Source organism: Lepisosteus platostomus, chromosome 24 (genome assembly GCF_059453375.1).
Source record: "Lepisosteus platostomus isolate fLepPlt1 chromosome 24, fLepPlt1.hap1, whole genome shotgun sequence".
NCBI classification, from domain to species: Eukaryota; Metazoa; Chordata; class Actinopteri; order Semionotiformes; family Lepisosteidae; genus Lepisosteus; species Lepisosteus platostomus.
In genome coordinates this window covers 5,462,313-5,479,663 of record NC_142634.1, presented here as the reverse complement: position 1 = coordinate 5,479,663, position 17,351 = coordinate 5,462,313, and the positions used below count along the sequence as shown (strand labels likewise).

The 17,351-nt window shown below is 42.1% G+C and overlaps 2 protein-coding genes and 2 long non-coding RNA genes across 4 annotated transcripts in view; all 4 read left to right on the top strand.

The window, feature by feature from the left end:
* Positions 1-17,351, top strand: part of LOC148641425 (uncharacterized) — a 173,520-nt gene that overhangs the window by 24,304 nt on the left and 131,865 nt on the right. The window lies entirely within an intron of this gene.
* LOC148641435 (G protein-coupled receptor 183-like) lies at positions 2,012-2,881 on the top strand. The gene has a single exon (XM_088618750.1). It carries the CDS (start codon positions 2,012-2,014, stop codon positions 2,879-2,881), a length of 870 nt encoding a protein of 289 aa, XP_088474876.1.
* LOC148641434 (uncharacterized) lies at positions 10,250-11,424 on the top strand. Its single transcript, XR_015929696.1, has 2 exons — positions 10,250-10,431; positions 11,143-11,424. It is a non-coding gene; the product is annotated as an uncharacterized LOC148641434 (long non-coding RNA).
* LOC148641433 (uncharacterized) lies at positions 12,201-13,070 on the top strand. The gene has a single exon (XM_088618706.1). The coding sequence runs from the start codon at positions 12,201-12,203 to the stop codon at positions 13,068-13,070; it is 870 nt and encodes a 289-aa protein (XP_088474832.1).

Genomic DNA, 17,351 nt, shown 5'->3' with positions numbered 1-17,351 from the left:
TTCCACAATATGACTTCAAACCTACTGTCCCCTGGGCTTGTCCAGAAAAGAGGAATCGAGAGTTGAGGCTGCTGGTAAATTATTTCCAGTCCCTCGTGTATTTGAGCAGCTCGGGTCCAGCTGTCCGAATCCTTGAGAGAAAAACCTCTTCACTCGGAATGAAGGATTATGGCGCCATCTTCTGTCTATAAACGGTCATTCCACAGGATTCTCACCTGAAATACATTATTATATCATTGGAATCGCGATTAAATAAAATATAACACGTAAGAAAACACTCTAGAGTATTTCACCTTTTTTGTGGATTCAGAGAAAGTTTTACATTCGAGAGGAAGCCATTCGGTGTGTTCAGAGATGAGTTCGTCTTGTATTTATTATTTTATCAGCGTGATCCTTTCATTTGTATGTCTGAGCAGCCTCCGCTGTCCTCGCTTCGTCACCAATTACACACTACAGAAATACACTGTGTGTTGAAAGAGTCTTCTGTACAGAGCGACACTGATTTCAGCTTTCTAACTTCAGCACTTGTTCATTCGCTCATTCTGACATTGTTATAAACTACCACCTCAGGTAAGGACACTGTTCGATGCAGTTTGACAAAATGCAAACTATAATAATAATTGCTTACACTTATATAGCGTTTTTCCGGACACTCCACTTAAGTCGCTTTACAGGTAATGGGGATCCCCTCCACCAGCACCAGTGTGCAGCACCACCTGGATGATGCGACGGCAGCCACAGTGCGCCACACACCAGCTCTCAGTGGGGAGGAGAGCAGAGTGATGTAGCCTATTCATAGAGGGGGATTATTAGGAGGCCATGATTGGTAAGGGCCAATGAGAAATTTGGCCAGGACGCCGGGGTCACATCCCTACTCTTTTCGAGAAACGCCCTGGGATTTTTAATGACCACAGAGAGTCAGGACCTCGGTTTTATGTCTCATCCGAAGGACGGCGTCTGTTTTACAGTATAGTGTCCCCGTAACTATACTGAGGCATAATGACACACAGACCGCAGGGTGAGCGCCCCCTTCTGGCCCCAATAACACCTCTTCCAGCAGCAACCTTAGTTCTTCCTGTCTTGTCATATACCAAAACGTTTTACACCATACGGTGTCTCGGGAAGCCGGAGCCTACCCGGCAAGCAACGAGCGCAAGGCAGGGTACCCCCTGGACGGGGCGCCAGTCCATCGCAGGGCAAGTGCAAGCCAGTCACACATGGGGACAATTTGGAGGTCACGGTAAAGGCCGAGAGGGGGAATTTGGCGTGGACACCGGGATAACTCCCTGCTCTTATCGAGAAACGCCCGGGGAACTTTAATGACCACTGAGAGTCAGGACCTCGGTTTAACGTCTCATCCGAAACACGGCGCCCACTACAATATTATAGATATTGATAGATACACGGCGCCCTCCGCTGGTCCCACTAACACCTCTTCCAGCAGCAACCATAGCTTCCCAGGAGTCTCTCATCCAGGTACTGACCAGGCTAAACGCTGCTAATTATCACTCTGTCTAGAGAGCTGCAAGGTGATATAGCTGCTGACGTCGCTTAAACGTATAAGTCTTATATGTAACTCAGCGCTCAAACACATCTCCTTTCGCTTTATCCCACATTCACCCCATCTCCGCCCGTGTAGTTTACCCCTTGGTTAACTCCTCTGTCTTAATGGGAGGTTCATAAAGCTGCCTATTTACCAATCGGCCTAAACCAAAACTCAATGTACTTAAATTCCCATTAAGCATTCGCAAAGCATCTGGTTCTTACATGGCGTCATTCCTTGTGAACCGCCGGATCTGTTCAGGTTGAAACCATGGAAAAGGAGAAGGAGGCACCTTCTGCACACGCAAGCACATCGGCTGCGAGACAGATCGGGATCTCAAGTTAATTATTCCCAGGAGTCCCGAAGCCCCAGACATGCGTTGGCTGAGTTAACACGTGACATCTCCTTTGTTTTGTTCGTCTATTAAAACTCAACAGCAGCATCGCCAGATAATCATTTCACCACGCGATGATCTCTCTGAACCTCACTGTGCCGTTAGCGGTGGACTTTAATGAAGCTGCAGATTATTTCATTTTTATAATCAATCTACTAACTCCCACTAGTTCTGTTCTCATGGCTGGCTCGGTTCTTTTGGGCATTATTTGTACAAAGCCACTTCGAAATCAAAACAGGTTTATTTTCATGCTGAACACCAGTATAAGTGACACACTGTCAGGGGTAGGTGGTTACTACATCGGACTGTTTGATGTGCGTGAAGGCTATCCGTCAAAGAACGGTACCTATTACATAGTGCCTTCGCTACTGGGTGTCAACATTTGGACCATCTTGTTTTCACAGGTGGACCGATTCTTTGCGGTAGCTTATCCTTATGTTTACAATCGTTTTGTAACTAGAACTGTAGTTATAGGAGTTTGCGTTTTCTGCTGGTTTTACACTTACTTAATATTAACGGTTCAGAACCTCCTCACCGTTGACACTGCAGCAAAATTGAGCGCTTACGGCACTCTGTTGTTCCAGGCAATAATAATCGCGAAAGTGCTGATGACCGTGAAACTGTACCTCATCGCTAAATACCAGATTGCTCGGGAGCCGCCGGGTCCAGAGAGAGACAGCAAGAAAGAGTCCCTGAGACTCATCATCGTGGTGGTAGTCTGCTTCCTGGCGCTCTGGAGTCCTCGCTTTTACTACGTTATCGTGGTTCGAATGACTGGGTCAACATTTGTGTTCACAAACAACGCCAGCGACCCCTTTAGTGTGATTTTAAGATTCACTTCAACCTGTACCCCCGTGCTGTACATCTGGGGGAGCCCCGCTCTCAGGGAGGCTGTGCTGAAGACGGTGTGGGGGAGAGTCTGTCCTCCACTGAGAAAAAGGTAGGAACTGCATCAAGAGAAAATGTTTCATATCAGTGGTGATTGCAGTACTAACAGAATGAATACACTCCATCTTTTATCTGTAGTGTGAAAACTACAGGGCTTGATTTATTTTTAAACCGACCATCTAGAACTGTTTGCCCCCGAGCTCCAGTGAGTTGTCTTGATTATACAGCGTTAATCACTTGCTACTGTATATTAGACTTTTTTTTTGTTTGATTTCTGATTCTAAATTTACGTAAAATTCTAGACACTTATACTTATTTCCTTTTAGCTTTAAATCTTCCGTGGTCCACGAGAACTAACGACTCGTTGAGATCTACTGTTCAGTGAATTTCCACCACCCAAGCGAGCTACAGTATTTCGGATTATTAGGTGCCAAGCGCAGGAAAACCATTCTTGAGTAAAGAGAGCGTCTGTTCTCCTTATGAGCTGCAAAACTGGGGTTTCCTAATCATTCATTGCCTCTTGAAATTAAATTTCTTCTTATCAACGAGTTGTGAACAGTTCGAAGCTGGAAATTACAAATCCAGGTCGCAGGTCGTTCCTTTAGGTTTTTCTAATTAATCTCTTGGACAATGTTTAATGCAATTATGCACAGGAACCATTGGTTAAGTATCGTAGGTCTAAACAATACTTATACGCTGATCAATACACCGTGACTATGAAAGGATTACATAAAACGGATTTGTTTTTCTACACACAAATCATTGATGAATTTTCCTTTTTATTCTCTGAATTGGTGGGTTTGAAGAGCAAATGTAGGATTCCGATGAGCAAATCGGCTGACGAAAAACCAAAGAGGTACGTTTACATTCAAATGAAACGGCAAGTAATTGACAAATTGTTTTTTCTTTTGTTTGGCAGGATCTCCTCGAGCTCTTGAGAAATGATGGCAACAATACAGAAGAGATTCCGACTGGAGCGAAGGGGAGGTCATGAGATCAGAATCAACATGTAGGAAATTCGGATTGGAAAGACCACACCTGGTAATTCTCTCCAACGGGCTTTCAGGGAGAATTGATTTTTCCTCAAACCTAAATATGGGAAATTAAGCAAATACAATATTATAATATTGAGGTAGCTGATCGCTTATGGAGAAACATGTCCCAAAGAAAATGTAGTGTATATATTGTTTTAAAGTGTACAACTGGGGACCGCAGTCCTGGTCCTGGACGGCTAGTGTGTCTGCATTCAGGCTCATAGCGAGCTGAATAACCTCTTTATTGGTTTAATTTTACCAGGTTCCCAAAGCTCTTGTGCTTTTTCAAGACCTGGAAATCACACAGCGACACCGGCACTCCAGAACCAGGATAAGGCGACTCTTTATGTACTAGTCTCTAATGTTTGCTTTAAAAAGACAGGAACAAAAACTGATTATGACACCCGAAGAAGGCTCTACAGCCGAAACTTTGTGTTTTCTTTATTCTCTTTTTTTAGCATGGAATAAACCTATGACTTGTTCCTGATTCTTTTCTGTCAGGCATGAGAGGCGTCCGTTGTGTCACCGAAGCAAATTTCCCCTACATTCTCTGAATAAAGTTAAACGACTCAGATTTAGTGGTGCATTTAGTCACTCAACAGTTACAAATGCATTAAGGAAAATATATTTTTCAAAACTCTTCTATAATTCCCGGCTCTACTGTTATCCAGTAGACTCTCACCCGCGCAGAACGAACGGAAGTAACGACAGTTACACTGCAATTCCGCAGGAGCATTGCCTTATTAGAGGCACAGAGACAGGTATGAATGCTTGCATTGAGGCTTGATGGATTAGCCGAATTTAGACTCAGTCTCTTACTGAAATAATTCAAGACAATCGCATTTTCTCTGTCTTTCTTCCTGTTTCAATACCGACTTAAAAGCCCCGTAATTATTTCTGACCAGATCTTGGAAAAGGTGCGCCGAATGAAGGCAGCGATAATATGTATTCGTGTAGAGAGGGTGCTGTATGTGCCCCTTGTACATGTCATTTTGTACCTTCATTTTAGACTAAAGAGACAAATTGTGCAGGGCTGCGAAGGTCTTTCTTACTTACAGTAAGAAAAAGACAGTCCGGTTGTCGGGAACCGTGACTCTGTACGCAGTGAAGAGGTTTATCTCCTTCTCGTGTTGTGTCAATGGCCGCGGAACTCCGGCCCCCCAGCCTCCAGCCCCGCGGTCACGGGCAGCGTCACTACAGGGACAGACACCGCGGCGGGAGCGTTCAACTACCAAAAGGGGCAGATTGTGAAAACCTCTTGCTGCCAATTAAATCGTCATTTACCTCATTCCTTTGGGTATTTCCCTGCTGTCGAACGCTTAGTCGTCGTGTCTCAGCGCCTGTGGTTAATCGCCCGACTCTGAAATTACTGCTTAAACCTAATGCTAATTAATGCTAATTAAACCTAATGCTCGGACCGCATTAGGTTTAATTACCCTGCATAATTACCTCGCTGCGGTATCACTGAGCTCAAGAGAGGCGATTCACACTCCTTCTCCTGTCTCCCAATACTCAATGTCTCCCAATAGTGAAACGTCGCAGCTTCTAAACTAGTGCGTTTCCTTAAGACCAACTGCAAGGAATTTAGCCGCTGAAATTAGTCCTTAGCAGCGTATGTATACTGTAACGCAACGGGGGCTCAGGCGGGCGCCCTTGCCGCATTAGGTCAGCCCCCCACCGTCGGGGGCTCGAACCCGGGACTCCCGCGTCACTCAGTTTGCAAATTGTGTTCTGTCCTCCTTATCTTGTTTCTCTTTCTCTGACCCTCTAGAGGACAAAATACAGTTACTTGACAGTGCTCTTTTATCTACCCTTGACACCTTTGCTCCTCTAAAAACACAAACCATCTCCTTCCCTCACCCTGCCCCCTGCTACAACGACCATCTGCGATCTATGAAGGCAGCCTCTCGCAAACTTGAGCGTAGGTGGCGTCTTTCTGGCCTAAATGTAGAGATTACTTGTCTGAATATAAGTTACTATAGAGTCTGCTAGGTCCACCTACTTTGCTCACATCATTGTAAATCACCATAGCAACCCAAGACATCTTTTCTCCACCATCAACAGACTGCTCAAGCCAAACTGCCCCACCACATTACCTGCCTCATCACAACCTTGCAACACATTCTTAGATTTCTTTAGCTCCAAGATTGACAACATCCGGCATCACATTCTCTCCACTACACATATCATTTCCACACCTCCTCCCTCCTCATCCAACTTCTCTGGTTCCCTTCTCTCCAGTTTCTCTCTTCTTGACTCTGCATCCCTCAATAAACTAGTTACACACATGAAACCCACCACATCTATTTTAGATCCCATTCCCACCACTTTATTTCAGTCCTGTTTCTCTTCTCTCTGTCCCATTGTCCTCAATATTATAAATGAATCTTTGAGCACTGGCATTGTACCAATGGTCCTCAAAACTGCTGCCGTTACCCTAGTGCCAAAAAAGCCTAACATGGCTCTCGACAACCTGAACAATTTTTACCCCACCTCCAACTTACCCTTTCTTGCAAAAAGTCTAGAACGTGCTATCACACTTCAGTTACATACTGTAACCACCTCATAACAAACAACCTTTTCGAACCCCTCCAATCTGGCTTCCGTCAACTTTACAGCAGAGAAATTGCCCTGATCAAAGTCACTAACGATCTTCTAATGGCTTCTGATTCTGGTTCTCTTTCTATACTCATCCTTCTTGATCTTAGTGCTGCTTTTGACACTGTTGACCATAACATCTTACTTTCTCATCTTGAGACAGTGTCTGGAGTTTCTGACACTGCTCTCAAATGGTTCAAGTCTTACCTCACTGATCGCTGTCACTTTGTCTCTCTTAATGGGCATAGGTCTGAAACTGGTCTTGTTAAGTCTGGTGTTCCTCAGGGCTCAATACTGGGCTCCTTGCTCTTCAGCATTTACAAACCACTTTGAGAAGCCACCTTTAAAGGCGCTATATAAAATGAAGTTTTTTATTATTATTATTATTATTATTATTATATTGTCACTCCATAATGAAGTTATGCACCTGTCCCTTGGGAATTATAAAATTGCTTTCCAGTCTTAGCACATCTATTAATCAGGAAGTTTATTTATTAATAAAGCAGCATTTATTAATAATGATGTTTAATGCCTATCTTTATTAGTAGCTGCTTTACAGCTAATGCATGTAGAGCCTATAGTATGTTATAGTGAATTTTGGGGAGTGAAGAGAAATAAAATAAAAACTTAGGCCCTTGGGGATTTGGGTCTGATATATTATTTTTACATCTTTATGTTCTTGCATACACTCTCAATTAAACTGATCAAAACAGTGAAGGATGTCTAGAGAAATTATTTAGAATGTTTTACTGGTTTTGTAGTGACATCAAGCCTTTTTCTCAAGGGAATATGAAAACAAAAAGTTGTCATGCACTGAACAATTAACTGGATGTCAAGGTTTGGTCACTAAAATAATTTAATTTGCAATTGTGCACTTTACAGCAGATAGCCACCTCTATAACTACCATATACAGCATCACTAATAAAGAGCATCTAACCACTAACAGGAAGGTGCTTAGTGCTTGTAAGAGTGACACCAATGTAGAGCCTTTGAATCTCTGACACAAGGGGCAAAAACTGGAATTATAATAATAAGGGAGGGAATATTGAAAAATAATTATATTTAATTATATTGTATGGGTAATAGACAATCAAATCTGAAGGTTTGTACACTTGATTAATTTAGAGACCTGAAATTAAACAATGGCTTATGATTGTCATACTGACTCAAAGGAATGAAATAAACATTTTGTCAGATCATGTCACGTCTTCAAATTATTGGTTTGCATACACTCTTGAGGTCACTTACATTTGAAGGTGTAAGAACTATCTGCATATAATCTTTATTTCTAAGCAGTTTTCAACAAATCCAAAGCAATCTTCAACAGTACACACATAATGTATCATAAAGAAGTGACAATGCCCACTGTTGCAGTATTTAGTGATCTTGAGTGAATTCTGCAACTGTGCTACTGAACTTGGACTTCAGCAGATTCAGAAAGCCATAATCAGCAGATCTCAGACTATACTCATACAAACAGTCCTTAAAAGAATTTGGACATACAGTCCAATACACTTCTTTATATTAAAAGAGGACAACCTTTATGTGCACTCTAAGTTCCACAGAGATCCTGTTCATTTAATAAAGGGCCAGTGTTATGTACTGATTGAGAACAGTTGCATTTAACACACAGTCCATAGAATTCTGGATATATATAACGCTAAGAATTCTTACAAACTGGCACCAATCGCGATGGGGGATGCCAGTACCTGTGTTGGTGAACTTCTACCGCTGCACCATCGAGAGCATCCTCACCAACGGGATCACCGTGTGGTATGGCAACACCTCTTCTCAAGAAAGAAAGGCTCTGCAGAGAATGGTCAATATGGCCCAGAAGATCATCGGCTGTGGTCTCACCGAGATTAAACAGCTCTATGTGGACCGCTGCCATGGTAGAATTCTGGCCATCACAGAGGACAGTCACCACCCCGAGCATGAGCTCTTCACCCCACTGCCCTCAGGCAAGAGATACAAGATCATACGGACACTGACCACCAGATTCTTCAATAGCTTCTACTCACAAGCAGTGAGATTGGCGAAAACATTTAGCCATCCCCCTCGGACCACACCTACACCATCACCATCTACCTCTCTATGATTTCTTATCTATTGCACATCTCCAGTCATTGTTTACACGTCTGTATTGTTTACATTCAAACTGTCTACATGTTTACTTGTACATTGTCTACTGTTTATTTGTATATTGTCTTGATGCACTGTCTGCACTTTGTGTTTTTACACTTGTTTTACAATTGAGAGACTTTCTGTAAGTAAGAATTCCATTGTACCAGTACATATGGCAATAAAGTTCAAGTTCAAGTTCAATGAAGAAGCAGAGCACCAGATGGTCCACCTCAGACAAGATAACTTTTAAATCAACTTTATTTGTCAGTATACTTACAGAGATGCATAGGATCATGAAAAGTATTTCTCATTAGTCTCAGGTTCAGTATATACAGAACAGCAGACAAGACAATAGACAGTAAATACAAAAATGTAAACAACAAGTATGGTACTAGTATGACAGCACCCATATCTGTTAAAAACAGTGCAAAAGTACACAGTGCAAACTAATACAGCATTCAATTACAATAGTACAACTCAATCAAGTACAGTTTGAAGTTCAAGTTTGGCTTACATTCAGTTGTTGGAGGTATGGTGGATGTAGTGGTGTAGGAGGAGTCGTTGTGTGGTACAGGAGGAAATGAGGAGAGATCATAGTTTTGTGGTGGGAGTTGGGGGGGGTGGGGGTCACAGGGTTGACGGCTCTGGGGAAGAAGCTGTTTCGGACTCTTGTTGTGTGGGACTGGATCATCCGGAACCTTCTACCAGAGGGTAGGGGGACGAACAAGTTGTGACTTCTGAGTTCTCGCTCAGATCACACCTGTTTCTTACCACCTGGCTCGTGAGAGGTACGATGGTATGAAACGCTGAGCTCAAGTCAATGAACAGCATTCTTGCAAAGGTGTTCTCTTTATCCGTGTGGGGTGTAAACCTGTAGAGATCGCATCCCCCATGGAGCGGTTTGTGCGATAGGCAAACTGGTGAGGATCAAGTGTATTTGGGGTGCTGGCCTTAATGTGTGCTATAAGTAGTTGTTCCGAGTTCGGCCAGTAAAACGGAAACTAAGAAGTGAACCCAAATCCCGGAGCTGGAAAATAACCCTGCAAAATATATTTTCCGCAATACAAAAAATCAAGTCAAAAAGGGAAACCAGTAATCCTAAATCCAGAGAGCACGATTGTGGAGTCAAAGCCGTAGTCCAAGATCCGTACTTCAAGGGAGAAAGCCAGGAATCTGAAACCAGGGAGAGTATTTTCCAAAGCCAAGCCGTAGTCCAAAAGCCGTAGTCTAAACGGAGAAATGCAGGTGCAAACCGAAAAAGTAGTAGAGGGGAATGAGGCGTAACGCAGCAAAGTCGCTCACAAAGAAAACCATACTGAGCGAGGAGGTTAGGGAAAACTGTTCTTAAGTATAAAATGAGATGGAGGTGTGGTGGTGAATAAGTGATCTGAGAGGTTGTCTAATTCAACTTGGTCTACGCCTTCTTCTGCTAACCGAACTCCGCTGCCGGGAAGCAGGGGTCGTAACGGTAGTTTTTCAAACCACTTCATTGTGATGGGGGTGAGTGCATTAGGGCGGTAATCGTTTAGGCATGTGGGTGCAGATTATTCTGGTACTGGCACGATGGTGGTTGTTTTGAAGCAGCTAGGTAGAGTGGCCTGGGCCAAGGACAGGCTGAAGACGTCAGCGCAGACATCAGCTATCTGCCGGGGACATGTTCCAAGTACCAGGCCAGGGACGCCGTCAGGTCCAGCAGCTTTCCGTGTGTTCACTCTTCTTAGTGATTTCCGATAATCACCTCTTCTGACAAGCGGCTGAGAGCCCATCTGTTCTTCAAACGTCGGGCGGCGATAGTGATCGGTTCTGATGTTAATCAGTAAGAGGTGGAGCGACGACGGCTCTCGTGAGGGTGAGTAAAATAGGACTCGGATCACCCAAAAACACCTACACGCTCTCACCAAGCTCTCGTCTCACCTACAATCCCAGCACACCCACCTTCACCTGATTTTGAGTGTCAGGTGAGAGAGCACGTGGCTGGGGTCTTGTCTGAAGTATCTACCTGCTCACGACTTCCGAGTTACAGTCACAGCTCAGTCATGACGCTGCTGCTGCTGCCTTCAGAAATACAGGACATGTGAGGATTTTGCATTTAAAAACGATTACCACGCAGGTGACAATTCAATACATTTCAATTTATTTTACTACATAGGTCTTTATTTCTTCGTTTCAACACTCATGTAATATATACATGACTGTAATTGTTTTTACAGAGCACTTGCTGTATATCTCTAGAATATAACTGGTTCCCGGTGAAGTCTCTCTAGAGAGGAAGACACATGGGCAGCTTTAAGTTAATTTCACAAGCTGGGTCGCTAAATGGTCAATTCTTTTGAAAAACGCCGTTCCTGGGTATTTTGGAAAGGAGTGTATGTGTACACGTGTATTCAAATATATAGATCACTGAAAATGAAGCTTTTGTACTTAATGTAACTCTTGAGAATAAACAAGTAATAGGTTTATTCCATGCTGAAAAGAGAAGAAAGGAAACACAACGTTTCGGCTGTACACCCGAAGAAAGCTCCGCGACCGAAAAGTTGTGTTTTCTTTCTTCTCTTTTCAGCCTGGAATAAACCTATTACTTGATCCTTTGCAGCCTACGCATGCTGACGCGGCGACCCACCTGAACTACTCTTAAGAATACAGTCATTCAGATTCACTCACAGACGATTTTGTAAATCCTTTTACCTGCTGCTGTGATTTTTTTTCTTTTCAATCTTGTTTTGTGCAGAAAAAAAAAAGAAAATTGTGTAAAATTAACCACGACTGCAACAATAATTACGTTTACATCAATCTTCACAGCAAGATAATATTGTTTACAAAAATAAAAAAAAGTCGAGAGATAGCGATGAGACTGTAGGAATATTATTTACAGTCCCTCAAGCGTCTGACCTGCTCGATTGCGGCTGTCTGATTCCATGAGAAACAGTATCTCATTCGGTTTAATGGATTATGGCGCCATCTTTTGTCCATTAGTGGTATTTTCACAGGACTGACTGCTCTCCTGAAATAAAAATAATAATTCCTAACACGTAAATAGGACACTCCACTCAAAGCGCTTTACAGGTAATGGGGATCCCCTCCACCACCACCAATGTGCAGCCCCACCTGGATGAAAATGATTTATTTTATTATTAGAATCACGACTAAAGGAAATGCGACTTTTGATTAAATACTATAAATCATGTAATTTTGTTTTGTTCAACACGATAAGGGTTATAATAGAGAGGGAACCATTCGGTGTGAACAGAGATGAGCTCGTCTTGTATTTATATTACCATCCTGATCGTTTTATGTTTATGCCAGAGAAGCTGCTGCTGTCCTCACTATGTCATGATGAACACGCTATGTTCAAATACAGAAAAGCACTGACTTCAATTTTATGATTTCAGACGTTTTCCATTCAGCAATTTTGAAAATGTCATACAACGCTTCTTTAGTTAACAACACTTTTCAGAATGTAACTGTCATATTTGATAAAATGATAAAAATGCAACCTACCTGCAGATTCTGAGATCGCAAGTTAATTATACCCGGGAGGCCGGGAAAAAAGCAGACGTGGGATGTGTTCGCCTATTAAAATTCCAAGTCAACGTCGCCGGATCCTCATTTCGCCAAGCGATGGTTTCTCTGAACCTCACTGTGCCGTTAGCGGTGGACTTTAATGAAGCTGCAGATTATTTCATTTTTATAACCAATCTACTAATTGCTACAAGTGCAGTTCTCGTGGCTGGCTCGGTGGTGTTGGGTATTATTTGTAAAAAAACACTCCGAAGACAAAACAGGTTCATTTTCATGCTGAACACCAGTATAAGCGACACTCTGTCTGGGGTAGGTGGTTACTACATCGGTCTGTTTGATGTTCAGGAGGGATTTCCTTCCAGAAACGGCACCTATTACATAGTGCCTTCGCTACTGGGAGTCAATATTCTGACCATTATGTTTGCACAGTTGGATCGATTCCTTGCTGTTGTTTATCCTTATACTTATAATCATTATATAACAAGAACTATAGTTATAGGAGTTTGTGTTTTCTGCTGGTTTTACACTTATTTGACATTAACGGTTCAGAACCTCCTCACCGTTGACGCTGCAGCAAAATTGAGCGCTTACGGCACTCTGTTGCTCCAGGCAATAATAATCGTGAAAGTGCTGATGAACGTGAAACTGTACCTCATCGCTAAATACCAGATTGCTCGCGAGCCGCCGGGTCCAGAGAGAGACAGCAAGAAAGAGTCCCTGAGACTCATCATCGTGGTGGTAGTCTGCTTCCTGGCGCTCTGGACTCCTGACTTTTATTACATTATCCTGGTCCAGTTGACCAGATCCAGTTACATATTCACGAACAACGCCAGCGACCCTCTGAGCATGATGATAAGATTATCTGCAACCTGTACCCCCGGACTGTACATCTGGGGGAGCCCCGCTCTCAGGGAGGCTGTGCTGAAGACGGTGTGGGGGAGAGTCTGTCCCCCACTGAGAAAAAGGTAAAAACTGTATCAAGAGAAAATGATTCATAGCGTTAGTGGTGATCGGAGAAATGTACTTACAAATATTTTACACTCTGTTTTATCTATACTGTTAAACAGTTCATAACTTTACTGATGATTCTAGTACCAGTAGTACAGGAAGCTTGTTCATTCCCCGTTTTATCTGTAGTGTAAAAATACAAATTGAGAGAATTGTAGTGTCAATTGTGTTAAAAATTATTTTTTTTTCGGATGAATTTTCAGTTCTGAAATTGTTTACTTGATTTTTCTAATCACGTTCTTACATGTTTTAACTTCAGAAAAGAAAAGTCACAAAGGAGATGACCCCGAACTGCCAGTCTTGTCCTTTTGGTCGTTAGCTGCTAATTCATTCAAGGATCTAACCAACTGTTTCTCAGAAAAAGCCAGGTCATCACCAGAAATGTGTATATCAGACTTCTGATAATTATTTTGTAAAATTATTTTTGCTGTATAGTGGAATATTCTAGGGGGAGGAGTTTAACCTAGAAAAGGGACTCTTCCAGATACGAGGGGGGAGATAGGAGCAAGTTTGTTGTGAGATAGAATAGGAGTTGTCTAACAATTTTTTTACATCTATTAATGTATATATTATTGTACTATAGCTTTGAGGTTTTTCCCCCTTGGTTTAGTTTGTATTTTTCACTTTGTTTTTGGGGTATGGACTTTGGGAACACAGTTCTCTTAATAAACACCGTTGCACGTCTTTGCAATTGCGGCTGTGCCATCCTTACTGCTGCATCCCATCTACGCCTCTAAACTCTTCAAGGAGGAGACGGTGACAGTACCCCCCTATCCCAGTGCCTTGCCTGTCTAATGGTGCCATATACAAGTAATCCTCAAGAAATAAAGTTTCACAATGCGAAGCTGTGAAAAGTCAGTCTTTTGTGTAAAACATTTGGTATGAACATCATGGGTGCTGTTTTTTAAACAGCTGTTGAAAACAGAATGGGATGTTTCCTACTGTCGGCAGTAATGCATATACACGTATAGTTGACTCTTACTTGAATGAAAACACGACATAAGGAAAGGGTTTCAGAAATACAACCAAGCTTTATCCCCGTGCTGACAGGCTGGAAATTGGAGACTGCTCTGAGTTTGTCTCTGTGTTGCGCCGCTTCCTACGGTCATGTACGGGTTGTTTGCATGAACGATGGCGTCACTCCTCGTGAACAGATCGTAATACCACTGTGTTTTTTCGCCTGGTTTTACACTTACTTAATATACTCAGAATCCCGTTACCATTGATGTTGCAGCAAAAGTAAACGCTTCCAGCAGGCAGTAATAATCACCAAAGTGCTGATGAACGTGAAACTGTACCTCATCGCTAAATGCCAGATTGCTCGTGAGCCGCCGGGTCCAGAGAGAGACAGCAAGAAAGAGTCCCTGAGACTCATCATCGTGGTGGAACAACGCCAGCGACCCTTTTAGCATGATGATAAGATTCACTTCAACCTGTACCCCCGGACTGTACATCTGGGGGAGCCCCGCTCTCAGGGAGGCTGTGCTGAAGACGGTGTGGAGGAGAGTCTGTCCTCCTTCTTCTTCTTTTTCACAGCCTTAGTCCCAGACTGTCCTGGGGTCAGCTGCTTTGGTTGCTCTTCTCCACTTGTCTCTGTCGAGCACATCTTCCTCATTCACTTCACATACCTCCATATCTTTTCTCACACAATCTATCCATCTCTTTCTAGGCCTGCCTCTTCCTCTGTTACCTTCCACCTCAAATTCCATTACCCTCTTTGTTACTTCCTCAACGTCCCTCCTCATGATATGTCCATACCACCGTAACCTCGCCTCTCGCATCTTCTCAACCACATCCACCACCCTACATCGTCTATGGATTTCATTTCTGATCTTATCCTTCATTGAAATCTGTAGAATCCATCTCAACATCCTCATTTCAGTTCTTCTCATCAAGTTCTCTTCCCTCTTTCCAACTGCCAAGCATTCAGCTCCATATAGTAGTACAGGTCTAATCACAGTCTTGTACATTTTGCACTTTAACTTTCTAGGAATTTTCCTGTCACAGATTATTCCAGTTATTTCTCTCCACTTGTTCCATCCAGCTTTCACTCTTTGTTTTACTGCCTCCAGTATTTCTCCTCCCTTTACCAGTTTTTGGGGGAGAGTCTGTCCTCCACTAAGAAAAAAAAAAGGTAAGAACTATTTAAAGAAATTTGGCTCATAGCGTCAGTGCTGATCGGAGAACTGTATTTACAGAGCTTTAATATTCTCCGGTTTATTTGTCGTTTTGAAACTACAGGGTTTCGTCCTTTGAAATAATATTCTTGCAATGAAAGTCTGCCTCAGCCGTGTGTTCCTGCAGCTGTCTAATTAACTTATTATTAAGTTATTAAGCTTTATTAGAGATTGTTGTGCTTGGTTTCACATTATACATTTTACAAGATTCCGAATAACGAGCTCTTGTAATACTGTTCTTTAATCTTAGGTCTCAAGTGGTTCACGAGCTGACAGGTTTTAAATTATCAATCAAGCGAGCTATGTCGGCTAAATTACCTCCTCTCGATTGTAACTTTTCTTACGTTTGTGCAACAAACGCTTCTGGGGTCCGAGAGAGTAAGTATTGTAATTCTAAAATACTGGGTTCAATCCACCATCCCTATATAAAGGTAACAAGCAAAAGGTTTTTATTAAAAAAAATTAATACATGATCCTTCTTAATCTCTGGATTAGTGGGTTTAGAGAGCGAATTATGATCCCAGCTAGAAATCTCCTTATGAAACACAAAAAGGTATAAATCTATTTTAAAAAATTGCAATTTGATTATATGAAACATGGATTTATTTTTTTTATTTTCTTTCCCAGGATCTCCGCAATCTCTTAAAAGGAACAGCAACAACGCAGAAGGTGGCGAAGGAGAGGTCATGAGATCAGAATCGGAGTGGAACGACCACACCTGGAAGTTCTAACAGCCTTTCAAGAAGAACTGATTTTCACGGTAATCTCCGGCTCCCCTGCGACCTGGAATTGGATGAAGTGGTTAGAAAATAGATGAATTAATGCACCTCTGTCTCTGTATATACTTATATCTATTTTTTTTTTCGTTCCTGAAGTATGATCGCTGTGTTCCGTCCGTCTCCATACTGGAACTGACGTGTTTGAAGTCGATACTAAAACAGTTTTAAAATGGTGATAACTGATTACTTTAAACTTTCATTTCTGTATTGACACTGGTTACAATCCAACAATGACAAATTCATGAAAATATTTTGGTGAAAGCGCTTCCATTATTGGTACACTCTTGTTATGACAGACACTCGCGCAGGGCGAACAGAAACATAAGCTTATGACCTGTGTGCAGTTTAAAATATTTTTGAGGTATATAGAATTCTCAATTTCATTTTGTAGATGGTGTGTTATCAGAAACCTTTTCTTCGTTAGCACGAATCCTACAGGTTACAGAATTCACGACGGTTCCCCACAATTTCACAGGAGCGCTGCTTTATAGAATGCATAGAGAAAAACGAACGTGTTAGAAAAATGTCTTTACGATGTTTCAGTTAGTGTGAATGAATGGATCGAGGCGTTATAGATTAGCACCAGAATTTAGACTCATTCTCTAAACTCAAAAACCGCCTTCCTCCTTGTGTTTTGTTTTCCTATTTCGAGAGTGACTTCAAACACCGGTTTCTTTTTCTGCTCTTGGAAAAAACCGACTCCTGAAAAAAGTGCACCGGGTTAAGACAAGGGTAATACTGTATGTGTTTGTGTAGCGAGGGTACGTGGCTTAGATGTATGTGCCTTCGTTTTAGGCTAAAGATGCAGATGACTTGAAAAAAGTTACTTGACCTCCTATCTTTCTTACGGTAAGAAAAATATACAATCTGCTTTTCGGGAATCACGACTCTATTCGAATTAAAAATAGGTTAATGATTCCCTTCACATGCTTAAAATGGGCTGTCTTAAATTTTAAGCCAGCTATGACAAACACTCAATAAACCTTTCAATGACCTTAATTTTAGGTGTTGTTATTCCAAGTGGATAGTGCGTTGAATACACGTGTCTGTGACTTAAAAGACGAACGGCTAAATTAAACATTTGGGATCACCGCTTGCTTGTCACCGTTATTCTGTTGAAAAGACCGGAGCTGTTAAAAACTTGTGATCAACAGCAGGAGCGCGACTTTTGCAAATACAGAGCTTTTTCAAGATACAGAGCTGAGTGCTCCCCCACTCCTCATCCCAAAACTTCAACTTCCTATCTTCTTCAGTTCTATCTTGGAATCTGTAAAACAAATACATTT

Bases quoted from the DNA above. Each gene is read 5' to 3' on its own strand.
- LOC148641433 (XM_088618706.1), top strand. From the start codon at position 12,201: ATGGTTTCTCTGAACCTCACTGTGCCGTTAGCGGTGGACTTTAATGAA.
- LOC148641435 (XM_088618750.1), top strand. From the start codon at position 2,012: ATGATCTCTCTGAACCTCACTGTGCCGTTAGCGGTGGACTTTAATGAA.